The 24,567-nt window shown below is 30.4% G+C and overlaps 2 protein-coding genes across 4 annotated transcripts in view; both read left to right on the top strand.

Moving 5' to 3' along the window:
- Positions 1–19,684, top strand: part of LOC143059165 (fibroblast growth factor receptor 2-like) — a 66,594-nt gene extending 46,910 nt beyond the window's left edge. For 2 of the 3 annotated variants that reach the window (XM_076232661.1, XM_076232662.1), the window contains 5 exons: positions 1,458–1,654; positions 2,127–2,290; positions 5,766–5,878; positions 16,475–16,585; positions 17,856–19,684. In XM_076232661.1, the coding sequence (XP_076088776.1) occupies positions 1,458–1,654; positions 2,127–2,290; positions 5,766–5,878; positions 16,475–16,585; positions 17,856–18,001 (731 nt within the window). In that variant the 3' untranslated portion in view covers positions 18,002–19,684. The remainder of the gene's footprint in view (positions 1–1,457; positions 1,655–2,126; positions 2,291–5,765; positions 5,879–16,474; positions 16,586–17,855) is intronic. The other variant, XM_076232660.1, reaches the window with a different exon arrangement.
- Positions 1–24,567, top strand: part of LOC143059828 (uncharacterized) — a 196,805-nt gene that overhangs the window by 85,098 nt on the left and 87,140 nt on the right. The gene's annotated exons all lie outside the window — the stretch shown is intronic.

Below are 24,567 nucleotides of genomic sequence, written 5' to 3'. Positions count from 1 at the left end.
GTGAATGTAATGTTTCCTCGCAAAAAAAACTAAGTCCATTTATAAGTAAAATACGGAAAAGTGGAAATTCATTTTTACAAAATTTTCTTCTTGATACTATCTTATGATCATAAACAAGCTTCTGTCCAAGTTTGGTACAAATCAAGGATAGTTTATGAAAGTTATTAAAATTTTAAAAACTTTAACCACAGAGTGAATGTAATGTTTCCTCGCAGAAAAACTAAGTCCATTTATAAGTAAAATACGGAAAAAATGGAATTTTATTTTTACAAAATTTACTTCTGGATACTTTCTTATGATCATAAACAAGCTTCTGTCCAAGTTTGGTAGAAATTCAGTATAGTTTAAGAAAGTTATTAAAATTTCAAAAACTTTAACCACAGAGTGAATATTTGTGGACGCCGCCGACGACGACGACGCCGACGACGACGGAATGTAGGATCGCTTAGTCTCGCTTTTTCGACTAAAGTCGAAGGCTCGACAAAAAAAGACTTTAATTTGATGCTGTTGAAAACATTGAACAGTTATAGTACTGAACCTCAAAGACAAATGTCTTAATGAAATCAAATACAATATTTATGGCTTGTTTTCTATCTAAACCAATGGAATACCTAAGTATAAGTATGTTTGTCTTTGAAAATTCTAAATTTTTATAATTTGATGAAATGCAAACTATGTTATCCCATAGACATATAATGTATTATACATGTATGTCTCTGTTATTACCAAATACCCTAGCAACAAATTAAAAACAACCAATTATCTAGCCATATTTTCTCTGCCTGGAGATCTGATTTTAAATTGTACAAGTCAAGTGCCATTGGGTCAAGATCATGCTTACTACACTTCTTGCCAAGCTGACTATGGTGACCCTAATGACTTTATTAAACATATTGAGACAGCTACCTACCAGAAAGCCACTGCTCAATAGTGTTACCAAAGTTGACATTATGTAGCTTAAGCAGAGATACTTTTTACCAACTATATATGATGGCTGATCACTTTATCTTAACTTTATATATGTAATAAATAAATATTTGAAACCCCCTTATCTTATATTTCTATCAAGTAAAAATGGCTATGCAGGTGCTTAAAGTATAGAACACTTACAAAAAAGGAGAATAAGCAGTTTTAACACCAAAAATAATCATGGCGTTCATCGTTAAAAATGTTGAATTTGATACACACTTTAGAGTAACTTATGTAGTGGGTTATTCAGTGTGCACCACATTTTTTTTAATGATATTATTCCTTCATAGACAGAAAAAAATATTACAATCATTCCTAAAATAAAGACTTTTAACAATTAAAAGTTTGATGAGGAGGAAAAAAGGATTGAATTGGATATAAATATTGTAGATAAGCCAGCTATTGAGCTGACACATATTTACCATTTCCTTTCAAACATATTATTTCATCTTTTGAAAACTTTTTAATTACAAATACTTTAATTGCAGATGAACAAGCAGAAGCAGTAGACATTAGGTCAGGAGGAACAAACGATAAAGAGCAAATAGTAATCTACATTATCGGTGGTGTCGCATCAGTAGTTGTTCTCTTCCTGTTACTCCTGATATTTATATGTTATAGACGTTACAAGAGGGTTCAGTCCAGCAAATATAGAAATGTCAAGAGAGTAATTGTCATGACACAGGCTAGTTTCAATATTCAAACATATTTTATTACTGATAAGTTCAAATACAAGTGCATAAAAAAGAATATGTTTGACTTATTCGGTTATAATTAGGAAATGAAGTTTTATGAGGAAGTTGTCTTTATATGGTGTAAAAGTTACAAAGTAAGTCTTAAGAAAGGAAGATTATTGAGATTCATTAAATGTTCATCAGTAATGTTTAGATTATGAAAATAGAGATATTCAATCTAGACAGAATCTAATTTAGTTTTAAGGAAGTTTTTGTCAATTTTAGATTTGAATATTTATAACAGCTTTGCATCTGGACTTGCTTCATTTATTATTAGCGATAGTCTGTGTGCTCTTCAAACTTTTATGATGTTTATTTCTATTACAAAATCATGATAATTAAAAAAATGACATGGATTTGCACACAAATTTGAAACAGGTATACATTTTAATTTCATATCAGAATGTTTTGCATCAATTCCAGAATGAGAATTACCATCCATACAAATCTTATGATGGTACACAACCATTTGTTTTACCCTCAATCAGAATTGAACCTGGTCCAAGAAGACGCTTGTCATCTGATTTGACCATGATGTCAGAGTATGATCTCCCTCTGGACAAACACTGGGAATTTAGACGGCAACAGTAAGTTAAAGCATAACATTGACCATTCCATGAAAGTTATCATACTGTAAAGACATATATATTGACTCATGACAACATTTTAACTTATATCTGTCGACCCACAAATAGCATTGCTCACTGTTTCTGACATCCAGATTGTTTCTTTGGTTAAAAGCTGTATAATGACCTGATATTTGATTGGTTGTATCAATTTTCAGATGAATTCAATAGATATTGTAACCACTGTAGTATGAAATATAACAAGAAGTTTTTCCAAAAACTCTTTTTTTCCAAGGTTTAACATTTTCTCATATATATACTGGAATCATTAGGGCTCAACAATAACACTTGTCTGATTGTCTTGTACTGGAGGATAAAAAGGTCAGACAAGTAAAAGCTATATCAATATTAATTTAATTTAACAGGTTTATATGCTCTTATAATATACTAGATTATGGAGTGTGTGTCCGAGCGAGAATATTTAGTCAGACGTCAGTCGCTACCCTGATATACCCTATCTTTTTTGGGTAATTAATACAGATAGCGTTTGACATCTTTAGCTGAACAGATTTATCATTTTTTCATAACTTAATTCATTGTATGCTGGTTCATATTCTGGACACCAGTCTTTGCTCCTTTCTAATATAATTCACAAACAAAAAAACAATAGGAAGCTTAGAAATGGAAAAATATTAAATACTTAACTCGTTCAAAGGGTAATTACACGTCTCAATCTTCAAAATCGCCTATCTAAAAATACTACCATCGCTAACATTTTTAAAAATAAAAATCGTGGTTACCCTTCTATCGATAAGTGTCATGCCAAAAAATGAGTAACATGTCCCTGTCTTTCCACCAACAATACGGTAAGGTCCACACTTAATGGTCGCTCATTTTCTTTAAAATTTGAAACTGATATAACTTGAAAAACAAACAGTCTTATTTATTTACTCACATGAAACAAACCAGGATGCGGTATTCAGTACGTAGGTTAAACTGGTCGATATTTATCTAAACGCACTCAAGAAAATAACCCAATAAATTCAAAAGTATCATTTATCAACACCTTAAGAAGCACAGTCATCCTATCAAATATTTAGCAGTTCAACCTTTGGAAGAAGTAAATAAGCAGCCTGGTGAATCTCATTCAAAGTTTGTACAATCACGGAAAATAATTGAATTAAATTAGATTAAAAAATATCAAGAACCGATACTGTTAACATTTTGGATATTGTTTCTAAAACTGTTCGAAAAAAAAACATTCTCATGGTCGTAGAAAAAATCACAATCAAAGAAAATTTCGGACCAATCACACCAATATTTCGGACCTAATTTCTATTTCAAAAAACAACAGCAGACATTATCTGTTAACAAAGCTCTGTTCATTACCGATTAATAAGTTAAATAAAATTTTAGAGGATTGCAACACAATTTCATATAGCAGTCCTAAGTACGAAATTGTTCAAATTATAATGGCATATTGTTATTCTAAACTGTTTCCTAAAATTGATCGTCCTGAAGATCATAAAAAACATTTTATTAAAATAAAGTATGTCAATAAAGGTTTTGATTTTGTAAATATTGCTGGTATTTTTAACAACCATTCTGTTAAAGAACAAATTCCTGGATATTTTGATAATACTGAGCTCCCTCTTATTTGTTATATTTACAAGAAATCTACATGGAAATTTGTGTTAAATTATAGCCAATTGTGTAAAGATTTTAATATCAGTGAAAATACACCTACTTCATGTAATTGCAGTAATTCCAAATACATTTATGGACCAATTTCCCATGTTATAACAGGAGATCTTAACATATTTCAAGACGGAGAGTTAAAATAATTCCTCAGTAAAGGACCTAATTATCTTCCCCAGTCAATTATAAATTGGAATGAGTGTCGTAATATCATCCATGACTCACTCTGTACTTACTGTATGAAATGGATAAAACTGGAAAAAGCTGACAAAAAATTTGACTTTATAATAAAAACAAGATACAAATCCAATGAATTTACATTGACATGCCTATCAGACGGTGCCTCATATGCAAGTCTGATTTGACTTGGCATTGTTAAAAAGTAGATCCTAAGTTCTGTGACATGACTAGTTTCAGTTTTTCTTGACTAATAATTTTTGAAAAATATTTAAAAAGATATAAAACTAACTTCTGTTCTATTGTTTTAAATTTCTTTTGTTCCTTGAATCAACTTATAATGCAAAGTCCTCCTGGACAAGTTGAAAAAAATGTTATTGTAGAGGCCTGATCATGCAATACAATGTGAGAAACTTGATTTTCTGGTAATTTTTTAAAAGAGCAAATATAACATTCTCACATTACCTAGATAAAAAAAAACATGTGTCTCGGTACAAAATTGTTCAAAAACACTGAAAATTGTAAATCATTAGTAATAAATGGTTTAACCCATTAAAACATTTAATCCATCACTGCAAATGTTTGCACCTGTCCTAAGTCAGGAATCTGATGTACAGTAGTTGTAGTTTGTTTATATAATTTATATGTGTTTCTCGTTTCTTGTTTTTAGCTCACCTGGCCCGAAGGTCCAAGTGAGCTTTTCTCATCACTTGGCGTCCGTCATCCATCGTCGTTAACTTTTATAAAAATCTTCTCCTCTGAAACTACTGAGCCAAATTTAACCAAACATGGCCAAAACATTATTAGGGTATCTAGTTTAAAAATTGTGTCCAGTGAAAAGGCCAACCAACCAAGATGGCCGCCAGGGCTAAATATAGAACATAGGGGTAAAATGCAGCTTTTGGTTTATAACTCAAAAACCAAAGCATTTAGAACAAATCTGACATAGAGTGAAATTGTTTATCAGGTCAAGATCTATCTGCCCTAAACATTTTAGATGAATCGGACAACCTTTTGTTGGGTTGCTACCCCTGAATTTTGCTGTTTTTGGTTATTATCTTGAATATTATCATGATTATAATAGATAGAGATAAACTAAACAGCAATAATGTTCAGCAAAGTAAGTTTTACAAATAAGTCAACATAACCGAAATGGTCAGTTGACCCCTTTAGGAGTTATTGCCCTTTATAGTCAATATTTAACCATTTTTCATAAATCTTAGTTATCACCAAAACACAATTTTGTCATGTCCTTGAATATTCACATAGACAAAAGTGAGCGACACAGGCTCTTTAGAGCCTCTGGTTTTATATAGATTAGAACGTTGGTTTTCCCGTTTGAATGGTTTTACTCTAGTAATTTTGGGGCCCTTTATAGCTTGTTGTTCAGTGTGAGCCAAGGCTCTGTGTTAAGGCCGTACATTGACATATAATGGTTTACTTTTATAAATTGTCATTTGGATGGAGAGTTGTCTCATTGGCACTCATACCATATCTTCTTATATCTAAGAAAATGTGTACAACTATTAGAATTTTATTTAGTTATATATATATGGTTACATCAATCAGTATCTCAATATCTAAATGAATATGAGATGAAATAATTTATTTATTGTTATAGGTTATCACTTGGTGAACCTCTTGGGGAAGGAGCATTTGGTAAAGTTTTTAAAGCAGAAACTGTTGGTTTAAATAAAGCTCCAACAACTGCCATAGCAGTCAAGATGTTGAAGGGTAAAATTTACTTATATATTTTAGATCAAAAATCAAATAGTATTAATGAAAACTGGATTTATGCTTAGGTTTTCTTTTTTTATTAGACAAGCATAAAATTTTGGGAAATAAGAATTGAATTTTTTCCATCTTTTTTATCTTTATTGAAAAATTTGCATTGTTATGGCCCTGCAAGGAATATGGCCCGCAACAAAGATGTCGGTGCCATATAGTTTTATCCATGTCCGTAATTCGGTCATTCCGTAATTCTGTCATTCCGTCATTCCATCATTCTGTCATTCCCTAATTCCACAACTAGGAATTGTTAAGTTTCAGTTTTGTTCCGCTTGGCTCATTTTTGCTATAATTATGGGCTTTGAACTTTGATAATTTTTTGAAAATCACAGTTAAAAGGATGAATTGTTTGAGTATAAAGGACAAGATTATAAATATCCAATTAATGTTCTGATTCAAACAATAAAATAATTACAAATCAATTAATGTCATTAGTGCTGTAATGAATTGTTAAAATCTCAATACTTTTATTTTTTGTTTGATGATTCTAGCTGTTAATCTGGATTATCCCACCTCAATCAACAGGCCTTGAAGTAATAAATATTTGAGTCAGTTTTTTGTACTTAAACAAATAAAAACCAATCAAAATGCTGGATTTTATGTTTTGAGCAAGATTTTTGTGCTCCGAGCACTGAGCAAAGTTTTATGACTTCAACCCCAGGTCTAATGAATGTCAAAACAAATCAGTGACAGGTTGACCTTGTTCCTAATTAAATTTGTTCAGGTTACAATTATGTGATAATCATGTTTTCAATCATAATTTCTTGAAAGGTTTTAAACAGTTGTTTAAAAGTTGAAAAGTTACAAAGTAAAAACGTATTTATAAAAATAAACTTCTCATAGAATAAATCATCACTTTACAATATTATGTCACATGACTGACCAACATGACTTGTGATCACCTGATATATTATATGGTTTATCTTTTCAAAATGAGTGTTGTTTATTCAATTTTCATACACTTTTCTTCAACTCTTCACATACAAAACAATAAGTTATGACAACAAGGAACACAACTCTAGGCTGATTTAACCAATAACAAAAGCTTTATTGTGTCTTCAATATTAAGACAATTGGCAAATTTCCGGATTGCAAAACATATTGACAAATTTACACGAAAAACGTAACAACAAAGATATAAAATGTATTTTATTTGAATAAAACATGACAAATTAAGAATATTAATATTATAACACATAAAAAACAATCAAGGTTTGAGCAAAAAAAATCCTTACTTTTCACTTCAATTGGAAATTTCTTGGTCCAATTTTGGACCTGAAAAAAAACTAAGAAAATATTTGTAGTCATGTATAACACACAGGGTATAAATGTAAATGTGTTCGTTATACATACCAAAAGACAGTACTCCTTATTACATAAACATGGATAGTTTGTAGGATCGATTAAAACCCATTTTAATGTCCCATTTATTATGCCCCATTTTGGTGCATTATGTTTTCTGTTCTGTGCGTCCATTCATTCGTTCTTTTGTCTGTCCATTTGTTCATCTGTCCATCCATTGGTTCGTTCTTCCGTCCGTTTGTCCTTCCGTCTGTCTGTCCCGCTTCAGGTTAAAGGATTGGTTAAAGTTTTTGGTAGAGGTAGTTTTTGATGAAGTTGAAGTCCAATCAACTTGAAACTTAGGGCTCATGTTTTCTATTTTATAATCTTTGTAATTTTTATGCCAAACTAGAAATTTTCCCCCATTTTCAAGGTCCACTGAACATAGAAAATAATAGTGTGGATGGGCTATTCATGTACTGGGGACACATTCTTGTTAGCTATAACCATTTGAGCTTATGTTATCACTAATGACTTGGCCTCCATCATCATCTGTTGTTAACTATTTCAAAAAACCTTCTCTGAAACTACTGGGCCAAAGATTTCAAACTTTAACAAAAAAAAATTTCCTTAATGATCTGGTATCTTGCTTATAAATTGTATCCGAAGTTTTGATCCATCGACAAACATGGCTGCCATTGTTGGGTTCCTGCCACTAAATTGGTTATTTTAAGGATTTTTTTTAGTTTTTGTATGAAATTAATTAAAGATAAAGATAAACTGTAAACAGCAAAAAATGTTCAGCAAAGTAACATCTTCAAAAATGTTTTTTATGACAAAAATTGTCAATTGACCCGTTACGGAGTTATTGACCTTTAAGGAAAATTACACAAGTTGTTTTATTTTTTTTTTAACTATATAAATCTTCGCAAATGAATTTAGTATAAATTTGTATTTTATTTCCTTGTACTTCAAGAAACAAAGACACTATGGTTAAAATGGAACAAATGGGTAAAATGCATTTATTTGCTTTTAATGAAAATATGACAGATACAATGAACATTGTATTGGCATTTGTAAGCCTCTTATTATTAAATATAAATTGAAAAGCAAAAACAGTCATTGATGAAAGATTTAAGCAAAAAAACAAACTTGTGAGCAATGCAAGCTCTGCTTGTTCTATTGGGGATCCAAGGCAGTGGCGTAGCCAGGGTTGAAATGATGTGGATGTTTTGCCGAGTCGAGCGAGCCGAAAAATGTTTTGGACCTTTTTGTGCAGAAAATATTTTTTATTTAAGCACATGTACTCCCCCAGAATCCGACACTAGTTAGATTTTTGTTTAAATTCAAAATACCCACCAATTCATATATTTATATTTTTAACCAAATTTTATTGTTTTCTTGAAACTACCATCATTCAATTCATAAATATTTGATGTAAAGTTTCCCCCCCAATCTTCTATTTGACATATCAAAAACCGTTTAAACGGACTCCATTACAGCGGCACTTCTGTATAATTTAGGAACTTCTGAGTATAGGAACTGAAGTGACTTCTCTTTCCAGGAATTTGAGTCTACAACCTTTGATTTTTTATTACTGAGCTAAACGCATGCAGGAGACATAAAAATACCGGGCGTCCGATCGTCCGGTATTGTTAGCACTCTCATGTGTACAATTCATGTCAGATTAAGTGAAACTCATATCATAAGCAATGTCTTTGACAATTTTGAAAATAATTCGTAATCAAATATTTTTAACTAGTAATGTCCCTTTGAAATATAAATTGTAATGGAAATCCCATTTCATTTGCTGTGAAGCTTTTATTTCTTTTTATACGACCGCAAATTTTGAAAAAATTTTCGTCGTATATTGCTATCACGTTGGCGTCGGCGTCGTCGTCGTCGTCGTCGTCGTCGTCTGAATACTTTTAGTTTTCGCACTCTAACTTTAGTAAAAGTGAAAAGAAATCTATGAAATTTTAACACAAGGTTTATGACCACAAAAAGAAGGTTGGGATTGATTTTGGGAGTTTTGGTCCCAACATTTTAGGAATTAGGGGCCAAAAAGGGCCTAAATAAGCATTTTCTTGGTTTTCGCACTATAACTTTAGTTTAAGTTAATAGAAACCTATGAAATGTTGACACAAGGTTTATGACCACAAAAGAAAGGTTGGGATTGATTTTGGGAGTTTTGGTTCCAACAGTTTAGGAATTAGGGGCCAAAAAAGGGCCCAAATAAGCATTATTCTTGGTTTTCGCACAATAACTTTAGTATAAGTGAATAGATATCTATAAAATTTCAACACAAGGTGTATGACCACAAAAGGAAGGTTGGTATTGATTTTTGGAGTTTTGGTCCTAACAGTTTAGGAATAAGGGGCCCAAAGGGTTCAAAATTAAACTTTGTTTGATTTCATCAAAAATTAAATAATTGGGGTTCTTTGATATGCTGAATCTAACTGTGTATGTAGATTCTTAATTTTTGGTCCCGTTTTCAAATTGGTCTTCATTAAGGTCCAAAGGGTCCAAAATTAAACTAAGTTTGATTTTAACAAAAATTAAATTCTTGGGCTTCTTTGATATGCTGAATCTAAACATGTACTTAGATTTTTGATTATGGGCCCAGTTTTCAAGTTGGTCCAAACAGGATTCAAAATTATTATATTAAGTATTGTGCAATAGCAAGAAATTTTCAATTGAACAGTATTCAGCAATAGCAAGAAATCTTCAATTGTACAGTATTATGCAATAGCAAGAAATTTTCAATTGCACAGTATGGTTCAATAGCAAGAAATCTTCAATTGACAGTATTGCGCAATAGCAAGAAATATCTTATTGCACAATATTGTGAAATAGCAATCAATTTTCAGTTATTTGGAGTTATCTTTCTTTGTCCAGAATAGATATTTGTGCAATAGCAAGATATTTTCAATATTCTTTGAAAATTTGAGTTATCTTTCTTTGTCCAGAATAGTAGTTTAATCAACTTAAATCATTGTTTTATACAATATACAATGTATTTTCACTTTTACTACCAACTGATAAATTAAAACAATCTTTACCATTCAGTGATAAAAAGCACTTTTTTTACATTTTAATATTTTATGATGTATTTAAATGAGCAGTTATTGTTGCAAACTCCATTAGAAATTTGAATTAAGATCAGTTTTGGAATAAGGGAAAGGGGGATGTGATTAAAAAAATTGGGTTCAATTTTTCTCATTTGAAATTTCATAAATAAAAAAGAAAATTTCTTCAAACATTTTTTTGAGAGGTTTAATATTCAACAGCATAGTGAATTGCTCTAAGAGAAAACAAAAATTTTAAGTTCATTAGAACACATTCATTCTGTGTCAGAGGTAGAATTATTTGTCCAAATTGAATGCTTTTTTAATATACACATTGTAACAGGTGATGAAACAAATTATGTATACCTGGGTACGTCCGTACTTCACGGGTTAATAATTGACACGAGATTAAACATGTTAAATAAGGTCGCAAATTTTTACCTGTTGTCAATTGAAAGTTTGTACTTTAATGTTAGAATAGATCGTGTAGATAGGTCAACGAAATTAAATAACCTTTTAATTAATCATTACAATGACAAATATCAATTTATGTACACTTAATGTTAATGGTATACAAAATAAAGAAAAAGGATTAAGAGTTATAGATTGGGTTAAACGTAATAAGTGTCCCATTGCCCTTTTACAAGAAACACATCTCAATGAAGAAACTAGGGCTAGTCTAGAAAAGGAAACTGATTTTATTTTTCACTGCAGTCATGGGACTACGGCAAGTAGGGGGGTAGCAATAGGTATCAACAAATATGCAGACATTGAGGTTATTAATAAATTCTGCGATAACGACGGAAGACTTATTTTATTAAATGTGAAAATGGACAATGTAATATTGTCTTTAGTTTGTCTATACGCGCCAAATTATAGAACAGATAGAAATTCTTTCTTTAAAAATGTAAACAATTTTATAAAAGAAAATTCTATAGGCATTACTCTGGTTGCCGGCGATTTTAATGAAGCGTTGAAGACTTTAGATAGGAAAAGCTTAAATAAAAATACGAAATTTTCTGAGCCTGTTAATAGTTTAAAAGTTCTAATGAAAAATCATAATTTTATAGATATTTGGCGTATTTTACATAAAAGCACACAACAGTTTACATGGAGAAGAAAGGATAAGACACAAGCCAGTAGGATAGATTTAATTTTAATTGCAAAAGAATTTCAGTCTCTCGTTGAATATTGTAAAATCAAACCGGCACTGATTAAGGTGACTGACCATCAAGGGACAGTTTTAAACTTTAAGACAGGGGCTTCAGAAAGAGGGAATGGATACTGGAAACTAAATAATTCTATTTTAAAGGATATTGAATATAAAAAAAACAATCAACAGAGTAATAAATCAGTTCGAAAATCGTTTAATCAATAATGACAGTAGCGATATCCGTCTATTATGGGACAATCTAAAGGTTGAAATTAGAGACGAATCTATTTTATACTGTAAAAGAAAATCGAAATTATCAAGGGAGACAACAAGAAAATTAGAAAGCGAATTAGAACACTTAACGACAATCAGAGATGAACAATTAAACGAAGATGAAACACTTACAAATAATATAAAACAATTAGAATTACAATTAGACACAATTTATGAATATAAAGCAAAGGGGGCTCAAATTAGATCAAGGGAGAAATGGATAGAGCTAGGGGAAAAAAATAATTCTTATTTTCTGGGATTAGAAAAACAGCGACAGGTAAAAAAATCTATTAACAAACTCAAAAATGAAAATAACGAGGTAACAACAAATCAAGAACAAATTTTAAAAATGATTAAAAACTATTATAAAATATTATATACAACCACGGCCCCAGATAAAGATCTACTGCATACATATATAGGTGATACTGTTATGGAAAGGGAGATAAATGTAAATGAATTTAAAATTTGTGATGGGGAGGTTACTATAGATGAATGTACTAAAGCTATTAACACGATGAAGTTAAATAAATCACCGGGTCTAGATGGTTTAACATTAGAATTTTATAAGACGTTCTGGGAAAAATTAAAAACACTGTTAGTAAAAGTTCTAAACAAGGGACATGAGGAAAAACTTCTTTCATATACACAACGAACGGGTGTTCTTACTTTATTATTCAAGAAAAATGATCCATTATCTTTAGACAATTATCGTCCAATATCATTATTAAATGTAGATTTGAAAATACTATCTCATGTTTTAGCACAGAGACTAAAAAAACTTCTTCCTAAATTAATTAATGAAGATCAAACTGGATATGTAAAAAATCGATTTATTGGATTTAATTTACGGCAAATTCAAGATATAATGGACTATGCAGAATCAAACGGAATAGATGGGGCTATAATATTTGTTGATTTTACAAAAGCTTTTGATTCTTTGGAATGGGAATTTATGTTAGGTGTTCTAAAACATTTTGGTTTTAATGAATCATTCATATCATGGGTGGAAACATTATATAAGGGAATACAGACGTGTGTAATAAATAATGGATGGGTATCCGAAATTTTTGAAAACTCTAGAGGAATCCATCAAGGGTGTCCTTTATCGGCTTTACTTTTTGTTTTATCGGTCGAAATTATGGCCGAGCGATTGAGGCAAACCTCAGACATTAAAGGTTTTCGCATTACTATAGACAATAAAACACATAGCATCAAAATATCACAATTAGCTGATGATACAACTCTGTTTTGTAGTTCAAAATCAGATATATCTAAAGCTATGAATATAATTGAAACATTTGGCTCTTTCTCAGGGTTGAAGCTAAACCGTAATAAAACAGAAGGAATTTGGATTGGGGCGCTTAAAAACAGCGTAGATAAGATTGAGGGCATACGCTGGACAGACAAAGCTGTCAAAGCTTTAGGCATTTATTTTGGTCACGATAGACTTCAATGTGAAAAGTTAAATTGGGAACCTAAAATAGATAACATGAAATCATTAATTAAAACATGGGAAAAAAGAAAATTAACAATGGTTGGGAAAATATTGATCATAAAATCTTTAATATTACCAAAATTTACATTTTTGGCTACTTCGTGCAAAGTTCCAGATATTTACTTGAAAGAAATTGAAAGCTGCTGTTTCAAATATATTTGGGAAGGAAAAAATGACAAAGTAAAAAGAAACACACTTATTGGCGAATACCAAAAAGGGGGGTTAAGAATGATCGATTTTGACAGTTATTTTACAGCACTGAAAGCCTCATGGGTCTCTAAATTAACAACAACCAATATGCCGAACTGGAAGATTATTCCTTCTAAATATTTTAACAATTTTGGTAAAAACTTTCTTGTTTTTAACATGAATTTAGATAATATTAAATCAATAGATGGACTTGCAAAAATACCCGATTTTTATTTACAAGTAATTTCAAGTTGGGTTAAAACAGGAGGAGGTTTATCAACATTTTCTAATCACTTTTCTAATATTAGAAAACAGATTATTTGGGGAAATAAATATAATAAATGTCGCAACAAATGCTTATTTGTCCCGAACTGGGTTAAAAGTGGATTGGTTTATATTAACGACATATTCGATCGTGAAGGAAATTTATCCGAAAGTTTTATTTTAAAAAAGTTAATTAATAAAACAAACTGGATTGCAGAGTTTAAGATGTTAAAATCCTGCATTCCAAAAGAATGGATGCAAGTTTTAAAAAAAGAAAACTCCATTAAGAGTATAATCAATATATGTAAGGTTAAATTAAGATGGCAAAATAAACAAATTGAAACAAAAGATATCAACAATAAAATACTCTATAAAACTTTAGTAGATAAAAAATATATAAAGCCAATCGGTATCAACATTTGGACAAGATATTTAAAATTAGAATACATACCACAGATGTCATTTGTATACGATTTTATATTTAAAATTTTAAAGGAAAATAAGTTAAAAATTTTCAGATGGAAACTGCTTCAATATATTATTCCTACAAAGCAGCTACTATTAAAGTGGAAAATATCTGAGAACGATAAATGCAATTTTTGTAAAACAAAAGAAGAAGATTATTTGCATTTCTTTATTACATGTTCATTTTTGAAAGATTTTTGGGAGAAAGTACATTATCTTCTAGCAAAAATGAATTTTCAAAACAAGATATTAGCAAAACATATAGTATTTGGATACAAAATATCAGATCAAGGGTATAACGGTTTTAATTATTTCTTGACAATTATAGGTTTTTGTATTTACAAATCGTACTATGTATCCGAGCAAAAACTGAAATTTTTAGATGTGTATGCTATGTTTATAAAGGATTTACGAAGGTTTATGAATGAGAACCAAACAGTATCTCAAAATGTATTTTTCATAAAGTTAAAAACATTAATATAATTGATGTTTTATTATATTTTATTATATTCTGTGTATTTTCCTGGATACTCAGAAAGTAATTCACAGGGATACTTTATTGAAGCTTGGACAATGAAGTAAAGATGTAACAAGCAATTTGAAGAATAAAGAATATTTATTTGTTGGTAAAAAAAAAAAAAAAAAAAAAAAATTTTAAAAATTTACAGTTCTGTTTGTAATAAAATATCATCTTATATCACAAATACAAAATACTCCTGGATATAACCAATAATTCCTACGCATGATTTATTTTATTACAAACTTTAGTTGAGCAGCCAGCTGAGAGTAAATCATTATCTTTCATATTAAAATTTTGAAAATCAGTGCTTTCATTAAGAAAATTGCAATAATATGATCTTTCTGAAATAAATGATTTTCTGAAGACGTTGATATCAGAAATTTGAGTCTGATGCCTATAAATTTTTCCATCTAATGCTAGTAATAAGACACAAATGAAGAAAAATTTCGCTATAAATTTTTATTTTGATTTATTAGGTAGTATATAACGTGTCCACATCTTGCAATTAATGTAATTCAGTTTTGCAAATTAAAATTTTCTGTCAAAAAAAAAAAAAAAAAAAGATCAGTTTTGGAATAAGGAAAAGGGGGATGTGAAAACAAAATTGGGGGGGGGGGGGGTCAATTTTTCTCATTTCATATTTCATAAATAAAAAGAAAATTTCTTCAAACATTTTTTTGAGAGGATTAATATTCAACAGCATAGCGATTTTTTTTTTTAAGTTCATTAGACCACATTCATTCTGTGTCACCAACCTATGCTGTGTCAACTATTTAATCACAATCCAAATTTAGAGCTGAATCCAGCTTGAATGTTGTGTCCATACTTTCCCCAACCATTCAGGGTTCAACCTCTGCGGTCGTATAAAGCTGCGCCCTGCAGAAGCATCTGGTTAGATATTAAAAAAGAAAAAGAAATAAAAGTTTTTTTTAGTTATTCCCTTGTTCCTTGGCCTTTGATAGATAAAATATGACATGTAATGTGCATGGCGGGGAATATTGGATCTTTGTTCTTTACTGAATAAAAATAAAATTAGTATTTGAACCTAAATAGAAGCAGGAATTCATAAGCCTAGGACTTATCACGATCTATTACAAATTGATTTGTTTTATCACGTCGTTTACAATATCGCAAGAAACGATATCAGGATATGGTGTTTTAGTTGTTAGTTACTATAGTCAAATGAGAAGCCATCCCTCCACTAGGTTCAATTTCAGATGAAACATGTCCACGGGTCTGCGTATCAGTCCTCTCCGCTTGCCTTAGCTGATGACATAGACTATTTATACGAAGAAAAGTTAACTTGAAACACTATTCTGCGATTCATGTATCAAACTAAATTATCCTAAATGAAAGACCAGGCATACTGCTTCGAAAATGATTGGATGTTATCCTCATATCCTCAGCCTTGTTACATTTTGATACTTCCGAGTTAAACTGCTGTTTTTTTTATTTTTGTTTTGTCAAAATGATGTGGATGCTTGAGCATCTGAGCATACATGCAAGCTATGCCACTGCAAGGGGAGGGTTCCTGATCAATGTTTTTGAATGGGGACATATAGTCCTGGGTTGGGACAAATTACTTTTGATTCATTAACATTAGTTTGATACCAATTTTCGTGGGTACAGGTGAACATTGAATTCAAATGTTCATTGAATAACATATTTTGAATAGGCTTTGAATACAGAGATTGGAAAAATTACAAAATCAAATATCCACGATTATGCAAGTTTTAAGCAATCCATGAAAATGAATGAATCCACAGTATTCTTTGAATGTGACCAATGGTTTTATCGATTAATAATTGTCAATATTATTTAAATATTTTAGAGGATGCAACCGATAGAGAATTGACAGATTTAATGCAAGAAATGGAAGTGATGAAATTAATAGGATGCCATGAAAATATTATTAATTTCCTGGGATGTTGTACACAAAATGGTAAGTGGTGTACTTTAAGGGTTAAAAACGATCTTGGTCCAATGGGCAGCACTTGTTGTCTGTCGTCCATATTAAATGTCCGTTAACTTTTAAAAAATCTTCTCCTCGAAATTACACAGGACCCATGCTCTGAGAAAACCATCAACTGCCCCCTGTCTGATTTGCTCCAAATGGTTTAGTTTCAGAGATATATACAAAAATCTGCATTTTACCCCTATGTTCCATTTTTATTCATGTGGGCCATGAGGGTTGGAAGGTGGGGTCATCTGATACATTTTTTAAAGAAAAAACATATTAATTATTATGGTCAAGTATGGTTAAATGTGTCTCAGTAGTTTCATAGAAAGAAGATTACCCACACATGTCAGATTTGCTCTAGGTGTAATACCACCATTGATTTTTCCCTATTAAAATTGAAAAAGGAAATGGGGAATGTGTCAAAGCGACAACAACTCGCCCATAGTCTTTGTTAAATTTGCACTTTTAGAAAAAATGTGCAGAATTTATCTTTGTTACAAATAAAGATATACTTGGCATGAGTAAAGTTTTATCCTGTCCAGTACTATAGAAAAAATTTAACATAACATTTGATTGCATACAAGAAAATAACCATCATTGGAACTTAACCAATCAAAGGAGTAGGAGCAATAAGGCCCTTATTCGGCCCAAAAATTACTGTAAATTAAAAAGTTATCATACATATAGTAGATAAGATGCACACAGATATACAGATTATGTGACGTCATTTAAATATATTGGTAGATAAGGTGTACATCGTAGTTACAAAGCGAGTTAAAGTGGTTGTGAATCGAAATATATATATATATTATTGTGGAAATTCCAATACGTCACAAAGCAATATGGCGATTGTTTACATCAATGTTGACAATGAGTTGACAATGAGATGATGTGTTGAAACACGAAAAGGAAAATATCTCTCGAATGTGAATAAAATGCATGCAAACGTAAGTGAATCTATATATCAGATATTTTATTTAGTATAAAAGAATGCAGTATTATTCGATTTTGTTTTATAAAGAATATCAATTGTGGTAAATATAAATAATGTGTGTTGCATGAATTTAATATTTGAAATTTCAATATTTTCACAACCATAAAAGAAATTGTGTTTATTTAAATATTATGGAATCTAACATCTGAACAAGAATTTGTGTATTAATATTCATGTCACGTGATAAGATAGGCACGATAGTAGATAAGGTGCACACAGATATACAGATTATGTGACGTCATTTAAATATATTGGCAGATAAGGTGTACATCCTAGTTACAAAGCGAGTTAAAGTGGCTGTGAATCGAAATATATATATATATTATTGTGGAAATTCCAATACGTCACAAAGCAATATGGCGATTGTTTACATCAATGTTGACAATGAGTTGACAATGAGATGATGTGTTGAAACACGAAAAGGAAAATATCTCTCGAATGTGAATAAACTGCATGCAAACGTAAGTGAATCTATATATCAGATATTTTATTTAGTATAAAAGAATGCAGTATTATTCGATTTTGTTTTGTAAAGAATATCAATTGTGGTAAATGTAAATAATGTGTGTTGCATGAGTTTAATATTTGAAACTTCAATATTTTCACAACCATAAAAGAAATTGTGTTTATTTAAATATTATGGAATTATACATTTGAACAAGAATTTGTGTATTAATATTCATGTCACATGATCAGATAGGTACATGGTAGATTAGGTCCACACAGATATACAGATTATGTGACGTTATTTATATATATTAGTAGATAAGGTGTACATCGTAGTTACAAAGCGAGTTAAAGTGGCTGTTATTCGAAAATATATATATTGTTGTGGAAATTCCAATACGTCACAAAGCAATATGGCGATTGTTTACATAATAATAATAAAATTCTTTATTTAACGAAGGTAAAACATTTAACAATTACATGTTAATCTTCAAAAACTATCAATACAAATAAAAAACGTACAAAAATACATACAATATAAAATACATAATACAGTTAAATAAGCACATATGCATTCAGTAGAAGAAGAAAAAGAAATACATTAGTTTCATGCATCTTTATTCTGTTCAGTTAGAAAATAGTTTGAACAGTTGGTCATAAATGTATCTAAATTATCTATTTCTTTAATATTATTTGGTAAATTATTCCAGGTAATAAGACCAGAATATTTAAATGTTCTTTTCAAAAAATCAGAATTAGGTCTTGGTAAATGAAGAAGTGGCATGTTCACGTCCTTAATATATGCATATTTATTTGCCACTTGACTTTAAGAAGCCATCCTTTAACATATTTGGTCGGGTTCTTGTCTCTTTGACATATTCCCCATTTCCATTTTCAATTTTATCATCAACTAAAAAGTAAAACAAGACAAAGAAAATTTGCCTGTCTGTAATTGTAGGAACTTAATTTCACACAGTGGCAATTTTCACAAATAAATTTATATTCTCGCTCTATCATTTACCGAAATTGACGAAATACCTATTTGCTGTGACGATGTTTGATATTATACAAACTAAAGGCATGTAGAACAAAATCAGAAAACTTTTCCAAAGCCCGAAGTTTTTTTATTGTTTTTTTTTTCTTATTCAAAAGTTTGACAATGGAATTTGATACACAAATCCGAACATTTGAGTTTAATAAAGCATATTACACATAGAGTTTGTTCTAGAACGGGAGCCTGTCGTGAATTTAAAAGTGATGCAAAAGACGTCACACTTCTTCTGATGTCAATCGAAGTAAAACCGTTAAATATTTTAAACTAAACACTGGTGTTGTCACCATAACTAATTATGGTTTATTTCATACAACACAAACGATTTAAAATGGGCCGTGGCATTTTTGAGAAATAACTTTAAGGCCAAAATATTGGCCATGTGGCACAGATTTTCTGAATACCATTAAAGTCAATGAGGCTATCAGTTTTTACAAATACTAATAAATTGCAATTAACACCAATTAAAAGACTGATCAAATATAAAAAAAACACAAATACAGTAAAAACATTCGACACTTGAGAGTGATAAATGAACGAAGCAGACATACTGTGGTGTCATCACACGAGCAATCATATACAGGTACCATGCAGAATAGCGTGACATTATCAATTGTTGTCAGGGTTGCCATGGTGCTGTTTGATAAAGTTTGAAGCCAGGCCGATTCTTAGCAGTCAAAGGTAAAACGTTTTTCAATGCCATGGCAGTCAAAGGGTCAATACTCTATGATAAAACCACAAAAACGTAAAACGCTTCAAATTCTACAAACTGGCATGTAGACTCCTGCTGTCCTTTTGTAGCTAAGTACAAAAAATGTACAAGGAGAAGACATCATATCTAAGTTTTATTTATCCGGTTGGGAACAAACCCTCTATATGGTGTTTATACCTGTATAGAGGGATAAAATTATTGCTGGTGCTGGAAAAATATAAAATATGTTATTTTTGTGAAGTCATGAAAGGCTATTTTATTTCTTGCCTTGATCCCTTTCTGCGACAGGAAAGTGTCACAGCAAGAATAAGCTTTTGGGTCGATCTGGCCCCACGTAGATCCGGCCCAAGTCGATCCGGCCCAACGTCGATCCATCCCATATGTAAAATCGATCCGGCCCCAATAAAAAATATATTTATCATGTATATAAGAAATAAAAATAAAGATATATATTAATTGTAATTCATAAATTTTTATGATTTTTATTATAATGTCAATAAATGTAAAAGGTGTACGGTAAAAAAATAAAAAAGACCTTTGAAAAATATCTATTTTAGATGAGTATAAAACAACTAGGTTGATTATGTTTTTATTGCAAGTTTTCTAGATTATTGGGTATATTCATATTATAACGTATATAAAAGAACTCAAACATCAACATTAATCAGCAGTAAGGCCCTGGGTTCGTTCTCCTTATTTTTATCAAGGACGCATAATACTAAAATATTAATATTATGGGTATTTAAGTTAAATAAACCTTTTCAGATATTTAAATGGTATAAATTCTCGAAATTCACGAAAACACATGAAAATAATTAAAAGTTAATGGCTTGTTTTGGAGCATTAATAGGTCATAATAATAATTCTCACTGATTGTTGTTATAATTGCCTTTGATACATTAATAATTGGAATAATCCGAATGAAACAACTGGATTATTCGGGTTAATCTTAATCAAATTGGTTACGCTTCTGCGCATGTGCACCATTAGGAAATTTAATTGTGCTTCTGAAAGTTTCAAAATAATGATATCATTTATTCATACAATCCATCTCGTGTTAAATTCAAGTATGTACGAGGAGAGTATGACTTCAAATCAATTATGCTTGAACAAAATATATATGGATTTAGTCATGTTAGTGTTTCTGTCTGTGTTCAGATCTTTAACGCAATCAAATCATATTCCAGTTTTGGACATGTGTTTTTTAGAACGAAGGTTAAAATATTTTATGTCAAAGAGAAGATGTGGTATGATTGCCAATGAGACTACTCTCCACAAGAGATCAAATGACACAGAAGTTAACAACTATAGGGCACAGTATGGCCATCAACAATTAGCAAAGCCCATACCGTATAGTCAGCTATAAAAGGCCCCGAAATGACATTGTAAAACAATTCAAACGAGAGATCTAACAGTCCAATCTATCAAAAACAAATATGTAACACATAAACAAAGGACAACCACTGAATGACCGACTCCTGACTAGGGATAGAAACATACGTACAGAATGTTGCGGGGTGAGACATAAGAGGTGTGTTCATATTTTTTTTTTATTTAAGCGTTCATCCTGAGATTGCGGTACCTTTTTGGTCACTATTTATGTGTTGCGTCTAAATATGAATTGTAACACTTTATAGTGACTGAACAGGTTGATTTAACTTCCTCAAGAAACAGAAAAAGAAGACGAATTCAATGGAACAGCTCTAGACTATTTAACATGCAAGCTGATTATAGATAGATTTATAAGGATAGTAACGTAAGTTATCAATAGATTGAATAATAATGGGGATAACCAACATTTTTATGCCGCAGCCTTAGCTATGGATGTTATAGTTTGACTCGACCAAATGTTTGAAACTTATACACAATGCTTATTACGCAAAACACGGATCAAGTTTGAATTTTAGTGGCATAACTTTAACCTTTCTAGAGAAAATGTATAGTACTATCAAACACTTATCAAAGCTGGTATATAGACCAGTTACATCCCTGAATAAGTAAACATTAAATAACTAAAGAGCATTACAAATAGTATCAACAGGTCAAATAAACAAGAAAGTACGATTTGAGAGTACTCTTAGTTACTGAAAAGCCAAAAACAATTAATTAAAAAAAAATCATGCATCAGAGACTAAAATCAACTAAAACAGATCCCAGAGATTTAGTATTTCAACGTCATGAACAGTCAAAGAAGACATGACTTGTGCAATGCCAAAAATAAATGTATGCTTGTTAACATATTGAAAAATTGCTGAATTTTTCGTCGTTTTCTTTCTCAAACTTAAGTTTCCCTCAACCTAACGTTATAAAACTTGTACACAATTCTTATTGCAACAAAATACAGATGAAATTCAAATTTTGATGGTGTTACTATTACTTTTCTAGAGTTATGCCCCTTTACAAATGAAAAAATTACTGAATTTGTTAGTTGGTCTATCTTTTGAAACATGCTTGGTATAATTGGTTTTTATTGTGTAGAAAGATAGTACTATTATGTTAGATGGTCTATCTTTTGAAACATGCTTGGTATAATTGGTTTTAATTGTGTAAAAAGATAGTACTATGATGTTAGATGGTCTATCTAATGAAACATGCTTGGTATAATTGGTTTTTATTGTGTAGAAAGATAGTGCTATGATGTTAGATGGTCTATCTAATGAAACATGCTTGGTATAATTGGTTTTTATTGTGTAGAAAGATAGTACTATGATATTAGTTGGTCTATCTTTTGAAACATGCTTGGTATAATTGGTTTTTATTGTGTAGAAAGATAGTACTATTATGTTAGATGGTCTATCTAATGAAACATGCTTGGTATAATTTGTTTTTATTGTGTAGAAAGATAGTACTATGATATTAGTTGGTCTATCTTTTGAAACATGCTTGGTATAATTGGTTTTTATTGTGTAGAAAGATAGTACTATGATGTTAGATGGCCTATCTCATGTAACATGCTTGGTATAATTGGTTATTATTGTGTAGAAAGATAGTACTATGATGTTAGATGGTCTATCTAATGAAACATGCTTGGTATAATTGGTTTTTATTGTGTAGAAAGATAGTACTATTATGTTAGATGGTCTATCTAATTAAACATGCTTGGTATAATTGGTTTTTATTGTGTAGAAAGATAGTACTATGATGTTAGATGGTCTATCTAATAAAACATGATTGGTATAATTGGTTTTCATTGTGTAGAAAGAACGTACTATGATGTTAGATGGTCTATCTAATGAAACATGCTTGGTATAATTGGTTTTTAGTTTGTAGAAAGATAGTACTATGATGTTAGATGGTCTATCTAATGAAACATGCTTGGTATAATTGGTTTTTATTGCGACATAAGATAGTACTATGATGTTAGATGGTCTATCTAATGAAACATGCTTGGTATAATTGGTTTTTATTGTGTAAAAAGATAGTACTATGATGTTAGATGGTTTATCTAATGAAACATGCTTGGTATAATTGGTTTTTATTGAGTAGAAAGATAGTACTATGATGTTAGATGGTCTATCTAATGAAACATGCTTGGTATAATTGGTTTTTTTTTGTGTAGAAAGATAGCACTATGATGTTAGATGGTCTATTTAATGAAACATGCTTGGTATAATTGGTTTTTATTGTGTAAAAAGATAGTACTATGATGTTAGATGGTCTATCTAATGAAACATGCTTGGTATAATTGGTTTTTATTGTGTAGAAAGATAGTACTATGATGTTATATGGCCTATCTCATGTAACATGCTTGATATAATTGGTTATTATTGTGTAGAAAGATAGTACTATGATGTTAGATGGTCTATCTAATGAAACATGCTTGGTATAATTGGTTTTTATTGTGTAGAAAGATAGTACTATGATGTTAGATGGTCTATTTAATGAAACATGCTTGGTATAATTGGTTTTTATTTTGTAGAAAGATAGTACTATGATGTTAGATGGTGTATCTAATGAAACATGCTTGGTATAATTGGTTATTATTGTGTAGAAAGATAGTACTATGAAGTTAGATGGTATATCTAATGAAACATGCTTGGTATAATTGGTTTTTATTGTGTAGAAAGATAGTACTATGATGTTAGATGGTCTCACTAATGAAACATGCTTGGTATAATTGTTTTTTATTGTGTAGAAAGATAGTAATATGATGTTAAATGGTCTATCTAATGAAACATGCTTGGTATAATTGGTTTTTATTTTGTAGAAAGATAGTACTATGATGTTAGATGGTCTATCTAATGAAACATGCTTGGTATAATTGGTTTTTATTGCGACATAAGATACTACTATAATGTTAGATGGTCTATCTAATGAAACATGCTTGGTATAATTGGTTTTTATTTTGTAAAAAGATAGTACTATGATGTTAGATGGTCTATCTAATGAAACATGCTTGGTATAATTGGTTTTTATTGTGTAGAAAGATAGTACTATGATGTTAGATGGTCTATCTAATGAAATATGCTTGGTATAATTGGTTTTTATTGTGTAGAAAGATAGTACTATGATGTTAGATGGTCTATCTAATGAAACATGCTTGGTATAATTGGTTTTTATTGTGTAGAAAGATAGTACTATGATGTTAGATGGTCTATCTAATGAAACATGCTTGGTATAATTGGTTTTTATTGTGTAGAAAGATAGTACTATGATGTTAGATGGTCTATCTAATGAAACATGCTTGGTATAATTGGTTTTTATTTTGTAGAAAGATAGTACTATGATGTTAGATGGTCTATCTAATGAAACATGCTTGG

Source organism: Mytilus galloprovincialis, chromosome 14, assembly GCF_965363235.1.
Source record: "Mytilus galloprovincialis chromosome 14, xbMytGall1.hap1.1, whole genome shotgun sequence".
Taxonomy (NCBI): Eukaryota; Metazoa; Mollusca; class Bivalvia; order Mytilida; family Mytilidae; genus Mytilus; species Mytilus galloprovincialis.
The sequence above is the reverse complement of the archived record's forward strand: the minus strand, read 5'-3'. Positions and strand labels throughout refer to the sequence as shown.